The sequence below is a fragment of the Catharus ustulatus genome, chromosome 8 (assembly GCF_009819885.2).
Source record: "Catharus ustulatus isolate bCatUst1 chromosome 8, bCatUst1.pri.v2, whole genome shotgun sequence".
Taxonomy (NCBI): Eukaryota; Metazoa; Chordata; class Aves; order Passeriformes; family Turdidae; genus Catharus; species Catharus ustulatus.
In genome coordinates, this window is record NC_046228.1 from 1,454,019 (window position 1) to 1,477,066 (window position 23,048).

Below are 23,048 nucleotides of genomic sequence, written 5' to 3' on the forward strand. Positions count from 1 at the left end.
CCCACATCATAAAGCTCATCAAAACCTTGGTGTCCTTCCATGACACACACACCAATAAATGCAGAGGTCTCTTGGCCTCAAGGGAGCACCAGGAATGCTTCTGATGTCCCCACTCCTCCAGGGAGACTTGTTCTCCTGGGATATAACCCTGATCCCACTTTCAGGAATAATGCAGACATTTCCTGTTGGAGCAGGAATGTCTGTAAGAGCATCTTCAGGGGAACTTTCAAGGTCTTTCAGGGATTTCAGTGCCTAAAATAAAAAACCTGGAATACCAGTTTATAGCCCAGATAAAAAATCTGGATGGATAATCTGTAGATTCTAAATTTTACTGAGGTAGGCAGCATACCAGCTTGGTCCGGAAACATATCAAGAAATTTACTCATGTGAATCCTCATATTTTTGAATGTTTTCCTTCATATTCTGGACCGGCTTTCCACCTGGGGTAAAAAGCTGTCTTGGGTTACAATAAAGGATGTGATAACAGGTATCTATTCTATCACCATCTGTTGAGGGTGGGGCAGTGATCCTGATCTCTGTGGGAGATATTCTGCTAATGGGCATCCATTGAAACCAGCTGGGGCAGTGTTCTTTATCTCATGGGATATCTCCTGTTCATGGCCATGGTTTATAAACCAGCTGGGGCAGTGTTCTTTATCTCATGGGATATCTCCTGTTCATGGCCATGGTTTATAAACCAGCTGGGGCAGTGTTCTTTATCTCCATGGGATATCTCCTCTTCATGGCCATGGTTTATAAACCAGGCAGGGCATTGTTCTTTATCTTTTCACAGCCCATCCTTCCTCCAGCCAGTCATTTTCTGCTCATGGCCATTGAGTCCCACTGTGGGACTGATAAAATTACTGCATCCCACTGGGAGTTGCTCCAGCCAGGGGGAAGAGCCCAACATTTCTTACCAAGATAAAAACAGAGGTTTTGGGACACTAAGGGAGCCCCTTTCTCCACTGGACTCCAGAGGAAAACCGGATTTCTCCACATCCCCACTGGAGCTCCGGAGGGAAACTGCACCTTGTACAGGAGCACTGCTCCAGCTGAGCCACATCTGTCACTGCAGGAGGATGCAGCCACCATGGAATGGGACTGCTGCCAACACCCTGCCTGACGGGTGTCAGGCTGTGCTCTGACTGTGTCAGGATTTGGGGTTTGTTCTTTGTAGTGCTGTATTTCTATTTTAATTTCCCTAGTAAAGAACTGTTATTCCTAATTCCCATATCTTTGCCTGAGAGCCCCTTGATTTCAAAATTATAATAATTTGGAGGGAGGGGGTTTACATTCTCCATTCCAAAGAGAGGTTCCTGCCTTTCTTAGCAAACACCTGTCCTCCAAACTAGGACAGAAGCAGTCAGCATTTTCCCAGCTAAAACTCTGTCAGCAAGCACTGGACACCATTCCTGAGCACAGGAACCACCCTGGTTGCACCTGCCCAGCATCTCCATGATCAAATCTGTGTGTGAGTGCTCAGTGAAACCAGCAGCTGCATGGAGCACCTATGAAACAATCAACTCCTGCTCCCTGGCGGGCTGTGACACTGATGGAGCATCGCCAGCAGCAGGATACTCAGAGAGGCTGTTCATCATCATCACCTGAGCACAAGCAAAACCCAACTGTGGGATGACAAAGCCAGGGGGACGGGCATCAATAAAGCACAGGAAAAACAAATGACAGGAAAACAACTGACTGGGAACCTAAAGGACAAAGTTTCTAACTTAATCTCATTATTTCTTGCTCTGAGCTGGCAGAAGGAAAGTCCTCTGCCACAGCCTGCAGACAATTCTGACTTCATGTCTAAATCTACACTGTGATGATAATAAGAGGAAAATAAAGCAATAGATTTAAAAATCTATTAGTACAAGTGACAATTGACATATATCAGAAGCCTATAGCTAAAAGCCTCTGAAAGGTCAAAATTAACCAAACAAATTGAGAAATGCTCCAAACCTCATTTGGTATTCAGGTATTTGGTGATCAGGTATTCAGAAACTGAGAAGCAATCAAAAACTTTTTATCACCAGCAAGTGCCCATTTTAATAAGCAACGAGGCAATAATGAGTATTTACCCCTTAAAGAATTTATGTGCACTAAACAGCTTTAAATTTTTCAAAAGCCAACAGGAATTTATTTCTTACCCAGAATCAGTGAGAACCAGTGAACTGGTGGGATCAATCTACAAGAGATCCATCCTTGGAATTATTTTCATTTAATGAATAAGCATTTTAAGGAATTTTGGAAAGTTAGATTTAAGTAAGGCAAATACTGCAGGTTGCAGTGAAACCATCCCAGCCCTGGATTGATGGAACAGCTCCTGTTTATTCCTGGTGGACAGGACAACTCCCCATCCCAGGGAAAGGCACCTCACATCACTGCCAATCTGATCAGACTCCGAACACCCTGACAGAAAATGAGATATGAGATGGAAACCAGCACTAAATGTTTAATATGATCAGCAATTCACAATTATTTCTTAAGTGTCTTTTCCCTGATAACTTTTTCCACTGCATGATCTTAGTGAGAAGATAATGGGAGATGCTGCTTTTGAATAAGTTATACATTTCCCCTGCTTTACTCAAACCTCACAATGCCACCATTATTAATATTTTCCCTCCACAAAACAGCAGTAGCCTTCCGAAGAAAAAGTCCTTGACCAAAATATCAGAGGATATTAAACTGAGAAGTGATCTACTGATGCAAATCATTAAATCTATTTGCATTTGCTTACTGAACCCTAACACAGAAATTAAACTACATAGTGTGGGAAAAGAGCTGGTTTTGCATGGTTAAAAGGAGACATCTTGGAAGATCCGAGCTCTATGTCATTAATTTTCCTTCTTCCCCTCATTAACAAGTAAAATGTTTTCACTGCTTGAAAAGTTTTAATAAATAGGAAAAAGCAGGGCAGCTGACATAAGTTTTTAATGTAATATACAAGAGCTTTTAATATTTTTACATATATTAATGTAAAAGCTAAAAATAAATGTTAAAAGGTTACATTTGTGAAGAAAGAAAAATGGCATTTACAGTTAGAGGGTAAGGTTTTAGAATTTAACTCTTTCCCTCCCAGCATGGGGTGCTGAGGAGCATTTGCCATTTCCCTGCAAACCCCTGGAACTGCAGAGATGAGGCACTGCAGGAGCACCTGGGGGTTAAGGACACACATTTCCTCCCAGCTCTGAGCTCCAGGGTGATTTACTGGGCTTTGTCCTACCAAGTCTTAAATTCTTTTTATAGAAGGAATTACAGGAGGCATTTTAAGAACAGCCATAATTAGCACAAGCACTGGCAGGGTGAGACCTTTGGGTTTCACTGAAATATGTGAGCCAAAGTGGCCAGGAATGACCAGGAGCTGCTGCTGGAGCTGGGAAAAGCCATGCAACACCAAACAGCCAACAGCATCCCAGGACACATCCCAAGGACTGTGACCATCAGCTCAGGGGAGGGGATGCTCCCTGGAAAAATGAGAGTCCCAGAGAATTGTGTCAGCTCTGGGCTCCTCAACATGAGCACCTGGAGCTGCTGCAGCAAATCCAGAGGTCACAGAGATGCTGCAGGGCTGGAGCCCCTCTGGAGCTGGGCTGGGAGAGCTGGGGGGGCTCACTTGGAGAGGAGAAGCTCCAGGGAGAGCTCAGAGCCCTTCCAGAGCCTAAAGGGGCTCCAGGAGAGCTGGAGAGGGACTGGGGACAAGGGATGGAGGGACAGGACACAGGGAATGGCTTTAAGCTGAAAGTGAGTAAATTTTGATGGGATTTTGGGAAGGAATTCCTGGCTGGGCTGGAATTCCCAGATTTGCTGTGGCTGCCCCTGGATCCCTGGCAGTGCCCAAGGCCAGGTTGGACACTGGGACAGTGGGAGGTGTCCCTGCCATGGCAGGGATGGCACTGGGTGGGATTTAAGGTCCTTTCCAACCAATTCCAGGATTTCTGCTGGGCACTGACCCATGGCACCGACCTGGTATTTTCAAACCTTCAATATTAACATGGACAATGCTGTGTGTGAACACCAAAAGCCCAGTTTCAGTGTGCAGAACACAAAGCTTTGCAGCTCAGCTGGGCTGTGTTTGTAACCCTCATGGCTGGCCAAGACTCCTAAAGCAAGACATGTTATAACAGCCCAGTGATCAGGTTTTACAGGGCTGGTATTTTAAAACAGCAAAAATAACAACAAACTGTATTAGATAATATAACTTGTGCAGACACCCACTTGAAAACACCACAAATATGACTCTTTCTTTCTAGTGTGGAAGACATAGAGCTGTAATACTGCTGAAAAATGATTCCCCCAAAGAGGAGTGGGAGAATTTGCCTATGCAGCATCATCTCCTCGAGAAATTTCACAGAAAATAAATCCTCTCCTGATGCCCTGCCCTGTGCTGTGCCACAGATACACTGCCTGGTGTGTCCTGACTAATGCCAGGAGAAATTCAGGCCAGGAGTGGAACCTTTCCACCTCTTGTGCCAGAGGTAGATTAATGCAGTGGAGCATTTTTCCATTGCAAATCCTTGTTATAAGGATGGGAAAATGGGCTGCATAATGACATGGATTATGTTTCTATTATGTACCAGAATTAGTGGGGGTTTGGAATATTGCAACTCTTCATCTTGGGTTTCCTCCCTGACTTCTGTGGTCCTGGAAAAAAAAAATTTGGTGCATAGATCCAGTCCCTCCCCACATTTCCTGTGGCCCCTTCAGGTGCTGAGGGCACAGTGAGCTCAGCCCAGCCCTGTGCTGTGCAGGTGAACAATCCCAGCTGTGCCAGCCTTCCCTCCCAGCAGAGCTGCTCCATCTCTGACATTTGGTGCCTGCTCTGGGCTGGCTCCAGCAGCTCCAGGTCCCTGCTGTGCTGGGGCAGCTCTGCAGGTGGGGCTCACCTGGGCACAGGGGCAGGACCAGCCCCTTCCTGGAGCTCACCTGGGCACAGGGGCAGGACCAGCCCCTTCCTGGAGCTCACCTGGGCACAGGGGCAGGACCAGCCCCTTCCTGGAGCTCACCTGGGCACAGGGGCAGGACCAGCCCCTTCCTGCTGCTCACCTGGGCACAGGGGCAGGACCAGCCCCTTCCTGGAGCTCACCTGGGCACAGGGGCAGGACCAGTCCCTTCCTGCTGCTCACCTGGGCACAGGGGCAGGACCAGCCCCTTCCTGCTGCCCAGGCTGGGATCAGCCCAGCACTCAGAGGGTCACTGGGCACATGGCCAGCTCATGTCCAGCTTCTCATCCACCAAAAAATCTGTGCTTTTATTTTATTTTTTTGTACAGAGCCCTCAAAGGCTTCTCTGCCACGATTTCAGGAGAAAACCACAACTGAAGACTTGCAAAACTCACTCCTATTTGAATCTTGCAGTGCTGCCTTTGACAGATAATAGAAATGCAGCCCTGCTGTCAGGGAAAATAACACAGCTAAAGTCTAGTATTGATTACAGAGGAGTTGCTCAAGATTCACTTCAGCTTCAGTGAGAGAGGAATGTGGGTTTTGCTAATCATGCAGAATTAAATTCACCAGACAGACCTGACAGTAAAACTTTGCCCACAAACCATTTTTAAAACATGTGAGACCACATTTTTGAGCTGTACTACATGTCAGGCTAAACTCTAAAAACATGCAGAAAGTTATTTTGTTTAAGTTTTGGAAACACTACTTCCAATAAAAAGTTTTCTTAGCTTGATGCAGCATAAACAATCTGTAGCATCTCCACAAGAAACTATGAAAAACCCTAGCCCAGTTTATTTTTAATAAAAGGAGGACTATGCTATATAATAACTCTTCCTGCCACATCCATTGAATCTGCTGAAATAAAGATTGATGCCTGGATATTTGTAGAGACTTCTACCAGAGAAGGTAATATTTCTTTTTTCCTTTCTTTCCTATTTTTTAAAATATACTTTCCTGTTGTTTTGAAGTAATTTGAAGTAACAAGCATCATCTCCCTATTACCCAGGCATCTGCATGTTTTGTTTCCAAGACAAGTGGCAGAAAACTCAAGGGTTATGAGAGCTTTGTGTGACAAGTTAAAAGATATTTGGAAATGAAAAGTTTTGAAAGAGGAACATTGATGTAGGAGTGATCCTCTGCTGACTGCTCCACACAGGCACCACAAACAGGCTCTCACCTGGCTCATGAGTAGGAAACCCAATGCTGGCAGCACTGGGAGGGGTGAAAAGGCTAAAATCTCATGGGGATTTAACAAGCATCACCCAGAAGAACCAGGTGCTCTCTGAGCCTAAGTAGGGCCTGAAGGATTTGGGAACAGGGTACCCCAGAAGTAAAGAACAAGTGGGAGTGGATTTTTCCGCACTCACTGGTGTTTTAATACAGAATTGTGCGATTGTTAAGGTTGGAGAAGACCTCCAAGATCATCAAATGCAACCATGTCCTCAACCATGCACCACCAAACATGTCCTCAAGCTAGAACCCACCCAGGGATGGCAACTCCAACCCTCCTTGGGCAGCCTATTCCAAAGCTTTACAGTCCTTCCCATGAAAAGTTCTTTCCTAATTTCCAATCTCTACCTCCCCTGCCCAGCCTGAGCTGTTCCCTCTGCTCCTGTCCCTGTCCCTGTTCCCAGATCCCAAATCCCCCCAGTGTCCCCTCCTGGCCCCCCACAAGGGCCCCCTGAGCCTCCTTTTCTCCAGGCTGAGCCCCCCCAGCTCCCTCAGGAATTCTCCAGCCCCTTCCCAGCTCCTCAGAGATTCTCCAGCCCCTTCCCAGCTCCATTCCCTTCCCAGTTCCCTCTCTCCATTTACAACTCATCCCAAACCCATTAATTTCTTTACCCCAGGTATGTTCTCTGGCTCATTCAGGTTTTATCCTGCACCATTTTAAATAGAAAATCTCTGTTGTTACACAATAATCAAAGAAGAACTGAATGAGGAAGAGTGGAGCCTCTTCCAAGCCACACTGCCAATAATCCTCTACTCACATAAGTCACATCAGATGTTCATGGTAAACCAGGAATCCACTCCAAGCAGCAGAGTAGTCACACCCTTACCTCCTTCCATGGGTTTTTACTGTGCCCCTGAGCTCCACTAAGTTTCTTAGGCTTGGCAGATGCTCAGTGGAAAAACAGGAGGAGTGGCACTCTCCCAAATGCCTCCCACTTGTGGCATCAAAGTGAGATATCACTCCCAGTAAATTTTACAGTATGAGGAATGAAACAGTTAGCAAAGTTGACATTTAAACCATCACCACTGGCTATGATTAAACACCTCAGAGATGAACAGAGTGGTTCACACCTCTCCAAGTTATTGTTCCAGGCTCTCATCAGACTCCCTGCCCCGCTGCATCCGCCGCCTTTGCACACACCTGAGATCTCCCTTCCATCCCTGACAGCTGGAACCTGCTTCACCTGAGATCCTGGAGAGGTTCTGAGGATGTTACAGGGACAGAGAGTGACTGAAACCCTCTTGGACTGCAGATTCACCCAAAGAGCTTGGGGCACATTAATAACACAGGAAGGGCCAAACTGGCTCCTTGCTCCTCCTCCCTGACCTCCCTCGGTAAGATGGAGGGAAATGAAACACTAAGAAAAATTGCAAATCACCTGCAGGGAGCACAGCTGGCAGATGAGGTCACACTGCTTCTGAAAGAGCCCAAAGGGGAGTCTGGGTCTATTCCTACAGCTCCACTCAAGAGTGCAGCAGTCAGGCTGCCCAGCTTCCCTTCCCACACATGCAGAAGCACCCAACACCTTCTCTGCAATCTCCAAAATCAGGTTCACACCAAAAACACCAATTCCCCAGCCCAGGCAGGCAGGAGGAGCAGACCTGCAGCAGCTCCTGCAGGGGATGGGAGCTCAGGCTCCTCTGGCAGGGTCCCACAGCAGCCCCAGAGTGCAGGAGGGGCTGTCCCCAAACCATCCCCATCCTGGGGATGTCACCAGAGGGGCTGTCCCCAAACCATCCCCATCCTGGGGGATGTCACCAGAGGGGCTGTCCCCAAACCATCCCCATCCTGGGGATGTCACCAGAGGGGCTGTCCCCAAACCATCCCCATCCTGGGGGATGTCACCAGAGGGGCTGTCCCCAAACCATCCCATCCTGGGGATGTCACCAGAGGGGCTGTCCCCAAACCATCCCCATCCTGGGGATGTCACCAGAGGGGCTGTCCCCAAACCATCCCCATCCTGGGGATGTCACCAGAGGGGCTGTCCCCAAACCATCCCCATCCTGGGGATGTCACCCCGCAGTGACACATCACAGCTGCTCAGCTGAGCTCTTCAGGGCAACACTGAACTCATGGTGGCATCCTCAAATCCCAAAGTGAAGAAATGATATTCCACACCAGGGCTGCAGCATCACCTGGGATCTGTGCCCACCTTCCAGATGACAAATTTAACTTTCATGTCACACACACTCCTCAGTAGGATGATGGTGGCCATCCCCCCATGTGCCCAGCAGGATTTTCCAACCACACACTAAAAGATGCTTAGTTTTCCCCAAAACAGCCCTTTTACTAAAATCCTCCAGTCCCCCAGGTCCTTCCCTGCCCCATGTGCAGCCCAGTATTTCCCTGCCCCATGCTGACCAGGAGGGAGCTGGGAAAACCAGGCTGGGTTTTCCTGAGGGAAAAGGGAATTCCTGAGAGAATCTGGATTTTTGCAACACTGTGAGAAACTGCTCCCTGCTGCCAGCCCAATGCCAAGTCAGCAGCACACATTTCCAAAGGGTTTTGAGGTGTATATATTCAGCAGAGGGAAAGCCATGGTTTGTGTTATTGCCCATGGAGGTCTGGAGTGAGATCTCCTGCTCACCAAGGGGAAAATTCACTCCTGCAGCTCTGGAATGAGACAAAACTTCTGAAAACAGAACCATCCCATTCTAGGAACACCACAGCTGACAGAAGAACAACAAAAAAACTAGTTCTGAAACTCCAAAGCTGCTGAAGACACATTGAAGTAAAATAACAATAAAAAAGGGAGTTTTTCTTTTGGACATGAGCAAGAAGTATTAAACAATTGCAATAATTCAGGTAGGGATGTTAGAGAAATATTGATCAAACTATCATTAGATTGGCATGTACTGAAAGAAAAGCTACAACAGCTGATAGATATATATTACATAGACATATTATAAATTATTAATATATATTGTATATAATAATTTATATACCATAACTTACATTTTATATATATATAATACACATATATACATATATATATAAATATATATATATATATACACATTTAAGCTTATACACATTTAAGGGTTTTTTAAAAATATGAACTGTGAAGCTGAAGTTTTTAGAAATAGATAAACTTATTAAGATGTCAAACCCTCAGGGACCTGTTTAGATCAGGGCATCCTTATCACAGACTCCCAGATGCTTTGGGGCCCTTAAAGCTCACCCAGTGCCACCCCTGCCATGGCAGGGCCACCTCCCCCTGTCCCAGGCTGCTCCAGGAATGGGATCCACATCCAGAATTCCAAAAGCCTGGACAAAGATCCTCCTCTCCAGAAGAATCCATCCCTGTGTGACGTGTCTGGACTTTTAAACCCCGGCAGCTTCCCGAGGAGCAGAATAACCTCGGGTTATTACAATTAGTTTCATCTCATTAATAGATCAATTCTTTCAAGCAGACTGAAACCAGGTTTTACTTTGTTGCTTCTCCTTTTAGGCTCCATTATAGTCTGTGTTCTTAAGTTTTAAGGAGAGCCATCAGTGAGGAGGTTGTAATCTCAGGTGATTAATTGCACAGCATTTTACAAGCTGTAAAACAGAGCGAGATCTCCACAAAGCGATTATGCCATTAACCAGGGGCTCTTATCAGATTTTTCTACAACTACCAGGTTTGTCTGACAGATTGCAAGTCTTAAGTATTTATATATTTCAAAGGTTTACTTATTTTTGTTGTTAAAAAACCCTAAAATCTCTATTGATTGTTACATGCAATTCCACATGAGGAGTCCCGAGCACGGTGGAGCAGAATACCAATATTTATTACCAGACTTGTGCTCATTATGGTTCTCTCTGACAGGGGTCCATTAAAATCAATTTTTATGTTTCTTATGTTTTTTTTTTTCCACCCAATGTTCTTGCCATGGCGTTTATTAGCCAGTTAGGAGAAACACCAGGCACTGTTTTGTTTTTATTTTATTCTGTCGAAAATAATGAGGCCAGATTTAACAACTCTTCACTAGCGATGAGTAGAAGAGATTAAATGTTATACTTCAGCACAAACATTTACAGATGGCTTTAAAATTTTTAGAACTTTATCAGTGCTAAAGAAAAATGGAAGTTCCACCTTTCTTCTTCAGATTTAAATTCTTGAAATAATCATAAAAATACTCTTGTTGCCTTTAACTTCAGAATGATTCCTGAGTGGTAGACCCTCTAATGTAACAATTTTTGCACATAAATCATGCAGCCTGTGAGGTTAAGAGTTACCAAGATGCCACTAATGCATCAAGATGAAGTGCAGTCAGCTCACCGCTGAGAAAAGTGAAGATCTAGAAAGGCTGAAAATTCAAATTTAGGAAAGGATCTGAACTGAACCAGATCATTCAAATGTCACAGGTGAGCAAACCAGGAGTCCTGGTAAAACAAAACCAGATTTTTTAATCAGGTGTTCTGGTAAAAGAGCAGCACCCATCCCTACAAATGGCTCTGAGAGCCCCCAGATGTTTTTCCTTCCCTGACTCCACTCCCTCACTGACATTTACCCTTCCCAAGGTGAAGATCCTCATCCCCTGGGTTGTTCTCCAGGCAGATTTTGCTCTGCAGCAAAGCCAAGTTTCAACTTTATCTTAAACACCCATTTATTTCCATTCCTCATCAGCAGAGACCCAGCCCTTAAAGCAGAATGTGAAGAAAGTGAAGCAGTTATTTCCATATCACTGGAGTTGGCAAAACTGTGAAATCCAGAGGCTTCAGAGTTTTCGCATGGGAGGCAAAATCCTATTTCAACCAGAACACACATTATGCTCCACATTCCTGATTAATTTTACACCCATTTCAGTTACAAGGAATAAAATAGGAAAACAGGCATGCTACAAATCCATGGAGAATTTCAGAAGCAAACACAGGATGAAAAAAAGACAATGTTGAGAAAAGAAGCCAAACCTGTTTGTCTTGTCAGTGGGAACATCGATGTAGTAGACTGTGGAAAAGTGGAATTTAATTACCAAACCCAGTTGAAAGCCCAGTCTTAGAGAAGTCTGAGAAAGTCTAAAAAGTCTTGATTTTGGCAAAGAAATTTGGCATAGAAATTTAGTATCTAATTCTGAATGAATTCAGTGTTCCTTTTAAAAATGTCACTGAACATTTCCTCACAAATAAGGCAAAAAATCCAAGATCTGGGCAGGACAGATGGACTCCAGCAGACTGAACACAATTTACAACAAACAGGAAAATGCACTGGTGCCTCCTGAGCCAGGCCTGGATTTGAGACATCATCCCCACTGCCATGTGGGATCTGTTCCAAACTCCAGAAGACATTACAGCTCTGGAAAAACAACTCAAGCTCTCACGAGTACTACACAGTAATTAAAACAATCAGTCATTCCTGCACCTACCTGTTGGAGCCTGGATCTAGACATAAAAATATAAAAATATGAAAATATATAAAAATATAAAAATGTAAAAATATAAAAATATAAAAATATAAAAATATAAAAATGTAAAAATATGAAAATATGAAAATATAAAAATAAATACAAAATATAAAAATAGATGTAGGTCTGCAAGATTTGTGAGGTGTGCAAGGAGATTTTACCCTCAGTGATATTTCTAAGTGTGCCAAAAATTAAGGCAGGCAGGAGATGCTTTCAAAACTTACATTAGAAACACTTCTGGACTCAAATGTTTGATAATATTTTTGAGGCAGCAGAGGAATTGATGTGTTTTGGAGCCCTTAAGGGTACAAGAGCCTCCCCCCCAGTATGATTAACAAAAAGAAGTGTTCTCTCAGATCCTCTGGGCAATGTGCCTCCCTCAGCACGAGCACAAGCCCAGGATCAATAGGACATGAACTCACCCAGCTGGCAGCACGCTCATTTTGGGAAGTTTTATTTCATGTACGCCCGTCTCACACCCCGATATCTCGATCCTTCCCACGGGGCTGAGCAGAGCCACGTGTTTCTGCTGGCATGGAAATCCTCCCTGCTTGGAATTCACCTGTTCAAGGGAATGAAATCTTCTTTAACTGCAGGGATTTTCACCAAGGAACAGATCTGAGGAGTTTTTAAAAGCAATTTGAGAAAAGCAAGAAAAACAGCGAATTTCAAGTTTCCTCAACTATGGCATTCACTTTCAAAATTCCAACTTAAAATGATCCATCCTCAGAAATCAGCACCTAAATCAAAGTCTCAAAAAAAACATTAACTAGCAGCATAGTGATCTTCATAAAAATGTGAAATAGCAGCAGTTTCATGGCTGGTTTATCAGCTAAAATCCGATCTGTTGTGACACTTATTTAAAACAGGATTGTTGTGACAACAAAGTAGATTCAGTGGTTTAGAGCAGCAGTGTTATGCAAATAACAGCTGGAACACAAATAGAATATGTCTGCTGGAAAAGAAAACATATGAAAAAATCAATCATTCCTTAGGAAAAGAAGCATATTTTTATTCCCATTGTTACCAGTCTGGTTTTACGATTACTGATAGGATGTAGTTGGAAACAGCTGCCAAGTATTTCTCAATATTGGACAAGACCAACAATAACAGACTTGTCAAATTCATCTTGGCTAAAAAAACCACCCCAGTCTGGATGTGGGAGCTGTATTCAGTTTGGTTTGTACCATCACTGCAGGAGGAGAGGACACACCACCACCAGTGTGTCTGCTGCAGCCACCCAGACACCAAACCAAAACCATCCTGTGCTCCAAAGAGCTCAACTCATGTGAAACTGGGAAAAAAGTGAACAGTTGAGGCAGCACAAGGAAACTCCATCAGCAAAATAAAGGAATAAAAGGCTCCTGAAATTGTTTGGGATGGAAGGGACCTTTAAAATCATTTATTTCCACACCTTCCCCTGTCCCCAGGCTCCAGCCCCAGTGTCCAGCCTGGCTTGGGCACTGCCAGGGATCCAACTGTGCCAGGGCCTTCCCACCCTCCCAGGAAACAATTCCTTCCCAAAATCCAGCTAACCCAGCCCTCTGGGAAACCATTCCCTGTGTCCTGTCCCTCGAGCTGCAGGACCTTGCACTTGACCTGCTGAACTTCATGAGGTTTCCTGCAATACTGAGAGACCAACACATTTCTTGGATTTATTTCATTTACTTCCCTGTCTTCAAGGGCTTGGAGCAACCTGATGCAGTGGGAGGTGTCCCTGCCCATGGCAGGGGATGGGAAATGAGATTTAAGATCCCTCCCAACCCAAACCATTCTGGGATTCCAGGAGTGACAGAGCCAGGAAGGTCCTTGCAGGGTGACTTAGAGCTGCCCACTGCTCACAGCTGTACAGTAATTAGTTGTTTTCCAAATAAGAGAATCTTTTCAAATTCCATTAATAAGTGCTGTGGAATGAAGTCACATCTGTGAGTAATATAATCAGTGTGAGAGAGCAGAGAAACCATCAAGCTGGCAGTTTTGCATAACTAGAGCAAAAGTAAACCTAAAGCCCTGAATTTTGGGAAACTCTTATGCAATTCCTCCACTACAGACAAGCAGCAACCAGAGCAAACTCACCCAGCTTGGAGAAGTCCAGGAACTGCAGGTTCCTGAGGTTTATTTACTTTGCAACCCCAAATGCTTAATAATCAAATGTCTGGTGGCATCATAAAGAAACTCCTTCCCAAGCAACGTTTTCCATGTTCCTTCTCCCTCCTTGAGGAGAACTTCTCTGGAGCAGCATCTCATTGCAGAAGTCAGCAAACAAGCAGCAAAAGTTTACATATGGGGCAAAGCAGCAGACATTCTTCATGTTTATTGGTGTGACAGCCCTGAACCAGATGCACTGAACCTCACACCATGTGCTCCAGCACTGTAACAACTCTGGGATCAACTTCTCCTCCAGAACAAAAGCCAGGATGCAGGGAGCAGCAGGGAACTATCAATAACCCTCTGAGCTCTCTCCAAGTTGAACTAAGCTTTATAGATGAAACCTTGAGTGACTGCAACTCCTATTTGCAGCCTTGTTTATCATATTCATCAGGCAGCAACATTTAGGTTTATTTTTATAAAAGAATGAGGCTGCAGGACATCAATCCCCATCCATATGCAATTGGGTTGGGGTGCTCTGGGATGAAGGTCACTGACAGAGGTACAATGCACACTCCTCTGTCCAGATACTAATTTTGGTTTCTAGGCTGGCTAGGAGGAGAAATTTCCTGACTAAAGGGGTGTCAAGCATTGGAACAGGCTGAGAAGGGAAGTGCTGGAGTCACCATCCCTGGAAGTGTTCCAGCAACAGGAGGATGTGGCATTTCAGGACGTGGTTTGGTGATGAACACGGTGCTGGTGCTGGCTGGACACCTCCCCTGGATCCCTGGCAGTGTCCCAGGCCAGGCTGGACATTGGGGTTGGACACTGGGGTTGGACACTGGGGACAGTGGGAGCTGTCCCTGCCATGGCAGGGGTGGCACTGAGTGGGATTTAAGGTCCCTTCCAAATAAAAACATCAGTGATTTATAAAAATTTGGAAGAATTCTGATCAGCTCCTGCATCATCTCCACCTTCATTCTCCCCTTCCACTGCAGCACCTACAAATCTGTGACAAATATCTTGTAATTTTGATATTAGGTAGAAAAAAGATGATTTTTAGAGAGGAAACATCTCCTGCCAAGCTCTGGAGTTTTCCCAAAGATATCAAACCATAAGCACAGCATTTGCAAGTTAACCTCACCCAACTGCTAAATGCAGCAAACTGGAAGATTGTAAATTTATTTAAATTTGCATTAAGCAGCTTTCCCACTACTATTAGTAAATAATTCAAATATTTCTATGTTCTGTTGCTCCTAATCCCCCCAGAATTTCCAGTGGACATTGGCCTGGCATCCTAGAATCCAATTAATATCCATAATGATGAACAGAGAAACAGAAGAGGCACAGAAATCTTGAGAATCAACAAGGCTTAAAAAAAAAAAAAACAAAAAAACTGTAGCAAAGCATTTCCATGCTCCATGTTCTCCCAGAACACAATCAGTGTTTTCCAGAAAAGTCCAGAGAGCAAAGCCTGTTTTTCCTTTCAGTATTATGGAGAACTGAATCCTTGCCATCAGAGCCCTATCTCTGATGGATCTCCCCTGCACAGGTTTTTCCATTTCCTTCACTCTGCTTTTACAATATAAACCCACCACACCAATATCAAAATATTAACAATAATCCCCTCTGCATCTGATTTAACAGGGGATTTCCATTAGGCTACAGCATGGAAGTCCTCACCATTTTTTTTTTCTTTTCCCCTCAAATATTTCTGAGAATCAAGGCAAAAATAACATATTCAGCTGGCAAATCAAATGTGGCCTCACAAATCCTGCAACTGGATGTGTTTTTAAACCAAAAGAGTCCTGCATTAATCAGAGAGATGTCCCAGTTCCTCCAAGAAATTTTCATCTGCTCCTTTTCAGATTAATAAAATGTTAATTGAGCTTTGTGTGGTGGAAATACAACCAACAGCAGGAAACTGCAGTGCAATTCCTTCCCCTGTTTCCCTTCTGTCAGACCCCAGAATGGTCCCAATTCCTCCATTTCCAGCCAAGCCATTGCTGCACGTTGGGAAATCTCTGTTCAGCTCTTCAGGTCACTCTGTGGAACTGAAGAACCCACCCAGGTGCCACAGGAGCTTTCCACACAACCCTGTTCCCATGCTGGGCCAGGAGAGAACCAAACCCTAAAACTCCCTGCCAGTCACTGCCCCAACCACAGGAGCTCTAGCCCACAAAATCCCAATTTCTGAATGTGTTAATGCAGCAGAGTCACCACCTGCAGGTGATTCCTGCTGGTACCACCCCAGCAGAGGAGTGACCAAGCACCTGGTTCATTTACATCCCATTCTTCAGAAATTTACCCTAAAAACTTCATCACTTCCCACTCTCCATGCATTTACCCTAAAAACTCCATCAAAGTCCTGACATTTGCATCCACAAATGAGCCACAATCCACAAACACCTGCCCTGTTCTGATGGTCCCACAGAGCATCAGGGACTCATCAAAAAAGCAATTCCAGGCATTTGTTGAGTTTGAGGACGATCAGGAAATGCCAGGGGAGCTGCTTCTTCATCCTAATTACAGAAAAAACCACACTCCTGAACTCTTGGAGAGTCCTTCTTTTGTGTATCTCAAACCTGCTTGCTATTGATTCAAGTTCTGAATTAAAATTCAATCAAAGCTTCAAATATTGGATTTAAATTTAAGGGGAATACATCAGAGTGTGGCAATTTGCTTCTTCATTTCAGCCACCCTTCCTGATGCAGTAAGTTTGCATCCTTCTCCTAACAAAATCCTGATCAAATCCCATCAGCCAAAGCAAAAATCCATCATAAACCAATGGCTGCAGAATGATTTAGTGTCAAAAAGCTTCTGTCACTGACGAGGCTGCCCACACCAGTGGGCCACCCATCCAAGGATTTCACTGAATTACAGCTCTCTCAACATCTCCTCAGTAGTTTAAAACTTCCTGTATTTGTTTTACTGGGTTCTGCCTGTTTATTTAAAAGGAAATAATCCATTGTAAGTAAAGAATATGGGAAAAGATATTAATAGTAAAGGTAATGTATTTCTGCACATATAGTGCAGGGTGGAGGGTGATTTTCCAAACTTATGGGGCTAGTTTTAGAGGAAAAAGCCATTTTTTAGTGTTTCAAAGCAGAGAAAGACTTAAGGGCTGTGAATAGAAGACAGGATCCATGCAATCAGAACAATCTAAAAATCGACTCCTGTTAATATCTTGATTAATCATCCATATTTTCACCTTACAAAAGCTACTGTTCCAAGAGAACAAAGAGTTCTACAAATAATTTTACTGCAGGGAAGAAAAAAAGGAAAGAGTTTATTGGATGTTTGACACTAAAAGTAGTTTAATATAATGGAATATTAGTACCACTTTGCTATACTGGAATACAAGTTACAGAGAATGATAAACATTTAATTCTCAGTCTTTTTGCTTATTATGAAATTTCTGATTTCTTTCCAAGCTAAAACACAAACTTTCCTAAGAGCTGCTTTGTCCTCTTGAAAAAAAGTCCAAAGATTCCAAAATACATAGAATAGTGTGAACTCCAAAGAAATAAGAAGCTGTGGCTGTCCCTGGATCCCTGGCAGTGCCCAAGGCCAGGCTGGACATTGGGGTTGGACACTGGGGACAGTGGGAGGGGTCCCTGCCATGGCAGGGTGGCACTGGGTGAGTTTCAAGGTCTTTTCCAACCCAAACCATTCTGGGATTGTGTGATAAGGATGCCCTGATCCAAACACACCCCTGAAGGTTTGACAGCTTTATCTGGACACTTGAAGATGTGAGAAAGTTGTCCTAAAAGGCAGGAAGCTCCTTGTCCAAAAAACCAAGGGATGGCTGCTGCCCTCTGCAACCCACAGGAACTCTGACCAACAAACCTTCATGGAAAATCATTTCTGAACCAGGTCACACTTCACTCACAGCATCCTCCAAAAATAAGGAGAACTGTCAGCCCAAAGAGAGCCAAGTGCCTCACAGGCTTTAAATTAAGGCAAAAGCTATTTTTTGAGGAAAAGAAGGTGCTGCAGTCATTGCTTAAACCCAGGAATAAAGTCTTGAAACAAAACAATCCTCTCAGTATCTAATCTGATGTAATTCTCTCAATACAACTGGCTAAAAAGTAAAACAACTTTTAAAATTGCCTTTTATGTTCTAAAATACAAGTCCTTTATATCCTGCAGCAGGTTCCTGTGGACTGAACCACCCCTGACCCAGACCCAAGACACCTCTTCCCCCTCCACAATCACTGTCTCTGCTGGGTGTATTCCTCCTTCCTACAGCATCCAAAACAAACTCAGCTTTCCAGAAAAAAGCACTGGAGATGCAGGTCCATGGAATTCTGTCCTGGCTAGAGGAACAGCTGAGCCTCTCCAACAAAAGCTGCACTGAAACCCTGCAGAGCTCTCCTGGTGTCTCACTGCTTCTCTGAGTAAATCTAACCCTGGTTAAGCCAAACCTGTAACTTCAGAGGGTATGAAAACAAAACCTCCTCATTTTCTGGAGCAGGGAGTTTGGAAAGGAAATGTCAGACAGCCTGGAAGCAAATCCAGGGTTAGTTTGGGGTGATGCAATTTCTTTACCTTCCGAAGAACTAATCCCATAAAAATGTGAAGGTACAGAATCAAGCTGCATATTCTGAACATATACAAATATACACTGGCATAAACACTCAAAATCAGTCCCCCTCTTCCCTTATCCAAAGGTCCCCTTCACACAAGCCCCCGAAAAACCGGAGGGATCCGTGTTCACACGGAGCAACATTTGCTTTCTACGGCATTTCAAAAGTCTTCCAAGAGCAAACACGTAATTCTTTATTAAACAATCAGAGACAACAAAAGCAAGTTCCTGTTGTCCCATCGCATTATCCTACTAATCCTCTTTGGATGGCAACCAGAAGCCCCCGAAATGCCAAGCTGGGGAAGTGTCTTTCCAAGCTGAGGTCGCCTCTGGCTCTTTGGCTGCGCCTTCAGTCGGCTGCTTTGGCAACAACAAATTCCCAGCACCCAGGGCTGGCCCTGACTGCTTTATTTTACTGGAAGGGCACTTTCATTGTCATAAAGCCATTTTAACTCCTCTGGAAGGGGCAGGTGGGTGACTGCTCCTGCATTCCAGACTCAACAAGTGCAGTTTGCAACTGCGTCTGCTGCTCACGCCAAGCTTGGATTGGAGCTGGCGTCAGCAGGTGCTGGAACAGCAGACCCCAGCGGGCTGTTTAACCAGGAATCCTGATGTATTGTTTCCTCCAAAAACAAGTAAACACATCCTGCATCTTTCCCCAGCTCTTACTTATACAGGAAATTTAAATGGGATGCAAGCACAGCAGCCACGTGGCGCTTCAACCATAGATACCAAAATAAACCATATCGTGTGTATCAATAGCACAATAATAAAATAACCAATAGCACAATGCCCAGATTAACACTTTATCATCTCTGAGGTGTTCTCCAACCCAAACAATTCCCAGCTTCTACTTGTACACAGAACAGAACGACATTAACAAGTGTGGTGTTAATTAGTTTTAAAAATTACTGATCATGGTGGGGACACGGAGTTATTCAGGGCATCTCTTCAAACTGGGGGCTGCCAAGAGATATTCTAATTAATTAGAGTTACACTGGGTAAGAAATGGAGCACCAAGAGGAGGGAAAGTGGACAGGACAGTGCCAGATATTCCTGGAATAATCAGATTATGGCAACAAGTGTGTGCACCCAGTTTGTGGGTACCTGCAAATCCCAGCAGGAACCAGCCAAAAGCCACATGTCCTGGTGTGACTTCCAAGGGCAGGGGAAGCACATTGTCCCTCTTATTGCCCACCAAAGGGATTAAATCCTCCAGCTCCTCATTTTTGAAGCTGGAATTCCTATGGCAGAAGGTTCAGTTAGAAGCACTACAAAGCAATGTTGTGTTTTTTTGAGTTGGTCAATATTTTAACATTCTCAGAGGGAATAAACCACAGATTTGTTTATGCCTGTAATATAGATATTTAAAAATAATTAAGGAATTTGCTCCCAAACAACTAAAGAAACAAATATATTAAAGAATCAAAAGTGAAGAATCTTGTCTCTTAACAATTAGAGGGTCCTCAAAGAAAACATTACTGGGTTGAATTTCAACAAATCCCTTTCAACTCGGGATGTTCCATGACTCCATGAAATCTCATGCAAAGGGAAAGTCATGGTGCAGTAATCTCAATTTTCCAGATGTGTTCATCACTTCAAGAGTTAAATTCAAGGTATCAGCTGCATATCTAGTTATCCATATACAGTTATAATTCCCTCTGTGCTGTGCCCAGTTCTGGCCCCTCAGGACAGGAAGGACATTGGGTGACCAGGGAAGGGAACAGAGCTGGGGAGGGGCTGGAGAATTCCTGAGGAGCTGGGAAGGGGCTCAGCCTGGAGAAAAGGAGGCTCAGGGGGCCCTTGTGGCTCTGCACAAGTCCCTGCCAGGAGGGGACACCGGGGGGATTTGGGATCTGGGAACAGGGACAGGGACAGGAGCAGAGGGAACAGCTCAGGCTGGGCAGGGGAGCTCAGGGTGGATTTTGGGAATAATTTCCCCATGGAAAGGGGGCTCAGGGATTGGAGCTGCCCAGGCAGGGTTGGATCCCATCCCTGGAGTGTCCCAGGAATTCTTGGAGCTGGCACCCAGAGCTCTGTGTCACAAGGTGGGATGGGCTCAGCTTGGACTCCATGGCTGGGAGGGATTTTCCAACCTCTGTGACTGTAGGATTTGAGGATCTACTCCTTAAAAACCATCGAGGTGCTTGGTGTAAGTGTGTTCACACTTTACCCTAGGAGGTTTTACTTTGAGGCAGAGAGAAATACAAAATTCCCTGCCCAAATCTGACACAAATGCTCACACAGTGAGCCTGGAGTGCTCGGCTCCTACAGGCTCAGCCTGGATGTAAATACATGGCAACTGCTCCAATACAAGGAAAACAGATGAAATTTTAATCAAATGAGCCTTGTATCAGGTTCAGGGGAACTGAAAATGGCTAAAAATGAAAAAGAAACCCAGCAGAAGAATGACTTTAATATTGGGTAACATTTCAAGTTTTTATCACCTAAATCCACAAAATTCCTAACCTGCTCCTGCTTGTCTTCTCTGCAGAGCTGGAGTCAGGACCAGCTAAATAAAAGATAATGCAACTAGGCATAACACAATAAAAGATATTACCTTCCCAATGCATTATTGCTGCCAATTATAAGAATCACTTCAACTTAATTTCAAAGGCACAATCACCCTCAACTGTAACAGTCTCTTTTTTAAATTTCAAACAGTATTACATTAAGGCAATAACTCACCTTCCAGCTATAATATCAGTCTCCCTTATTGCAAAAATACATTTCATAAATACTTCTCATCGACAAGTCAAGCTAATTCAGGTTAATTTTATTGTATTTTGGTGCTATCTCACATTTGTGTGCAATTACCTTTATCATTTTATTGCCGTGCCAGAAAGTAATCAGAACAATTATTTGAAAAAGGAGGGGTATAAATTCTAAATCACACTTGCTGGCATTTTTGATAAAATAGCAGCTTTATCTCAGGAAGTGGCAGGGACATGGGATAAATCATGCATCAGTCAAGTGTAGCTGACCCCCAAGTGCATTGCACAATATCAGGAGTGCTTCAAAAGAAACTTTCCTATATAATCCATCATTCTTTATAATACCAAAATAACTCTACCTGAAGAGTAGGAGCTGGAGAATAATAACAAAATAAATCTAAGCAATATGAACAAAACCATTAATAGTGCTCCTTAAGCTGAAGGAGAGTCAGGAATCTGAGGTGTGTGTCAGGAAAGAATTTCACTGAAATTTTTGAAGTGAGCAGAGCAGCAAAATGTGTGTTAGGAATTCACTAAAACCTCAGAATACAGGGAAATAAATACACACAGAAGAGGTGCTGGGATAAAAATACAAGAGTATATTGTTGGCACACACATATCTGGATTTTGCTATAGTTATCCATTCCTGCTTGAGTCAGGATAAGGGTTTCACTATGAACAGAGCAGAGCACCAGGGTTAGCACAAGAATCCATTTACCACCTTCAAATTTAACTGCAAGAAATCCAGTGAGGAGCAGAACGACATTTAGAGTTTTCTAATTAAACACAAAAAATGCCACATTGTCATAAGAACACCAAACCCCCCTAAAATTCCTAAATCATGGAGATGTGCTGAGGTTTGCTCACCCAGAGCCCAGGCAAACCCAAACCCCAAACTCATCTCTGGCCACTGAAACAGCATCAGGGCTGGGGTGGGAGACACAGACAGTGATTATGGAAAATTCCCACTCAAACTCAAACCCAAACCCAAAACTCATCTCTGGCCACTGCAACAACATCAAAGCTGGGGTGGGAGACACAGAGTGTGATTATGGAAAATTCCCACTCAAACTCAAACCCAAACCCAAAACTCATCTCTGGCCACTGCAACAGCATCAGGGCTGGGGTGGGAGACACAGACAGTGATTATGGAAAATTCCCACATCTGCTGCTTTCCCAAACCATTTTTCAGCAATCTCCTTAAGAACTGCTCAGCACATTGCACGGGTGATAATTGATTCCTGCAAACCCCCAGCCAGGCACACGCTGGGTGTCACCCCAACGTGGGGCTGTGCAAACTGATCACACACTGCAAACAGCCAGAAAATCCCCAATTACATCAGCACAGAAATATTTAATATGCATCCAGAGCACAGGGAAGTGTCTGCACAGTCCCCACAGCAGGCTTGGAGTGTTTTACCTCAAACCTTCTGTCTTCCCACATATCAAAAGAGGAAAACTCCCCTAACAGCTCAAGCTGCACCTTTCAACTCCACGTGAGAGTGGGGGAAATGAAAAGGTTAGATAATAAATTATTAGTTTCGTGTCACTTGCCAGCTCTATCACACCTAGCCTGCAATGAGAGGGAACCAGGGATTCTCCCTACCAAGTATTTCTCTGCTAAAAGGTGTTTGCAACTGGAAGATGCATAAATGCAACTAAAGAGATGATGGTTCAAAAGAAATAAGTGAAGCAAGAATTTATTTACCTGGATTTCTTCCTCAACCATTCTGTTTTATAAAACAAAACCGATTTGTTTTGAGGCAAACAACACAAACCAGCAAAATACTCATTTCCTAAGCCACATGACATTATGTAAAGCAGATTAAAACCACAAGAGATGCCACTATTCAGACATTTAGAGCAGTGATAGAAGTTGCCAACAGGAATAGTTAGAAATGCAGGTGTGATTGTACCAGAAATGTTTTCCTAGAGGAGCACCAGTGATGTTACAAAAATAGGCATTTCACACACACAAAAAAGGCATTTGTGTCTTCAAAGTTCATTTCAACTATTTCAGGGAGACAGTTAGAGGCTAACAATGTGTTGATGCCCTTCTTTCAGCAGAGTAAATTGCCTGAATATTTGGATAAACAT

General features: G+C 44.0%; 1 protein-coding gene across 2 annotated transcripts in view; it reads right to left on the bottom strand.

The window, feature by feature from the left end:
- Positions 1–23,048, bottom strand: part of MGMT (O-6-methylguanine-DNA methyltransferase) — a 138,774-nt gene that overhangs the window by 107,460 nt on the left and 8,266 nt on the right. For both annotated transcript variants that reach the window (XM_033066759.1, XM_033066760.1), the window contains one exon: positions 11,984–12,123. In XM_033066759.1, the coding sequence (XP_032922650.1) occupies positions 11,984–12,123 (140 nt within the window). The remainder of the gene's footprint in view (positions 1–11,983; positions 12,124–23,048) is intronic.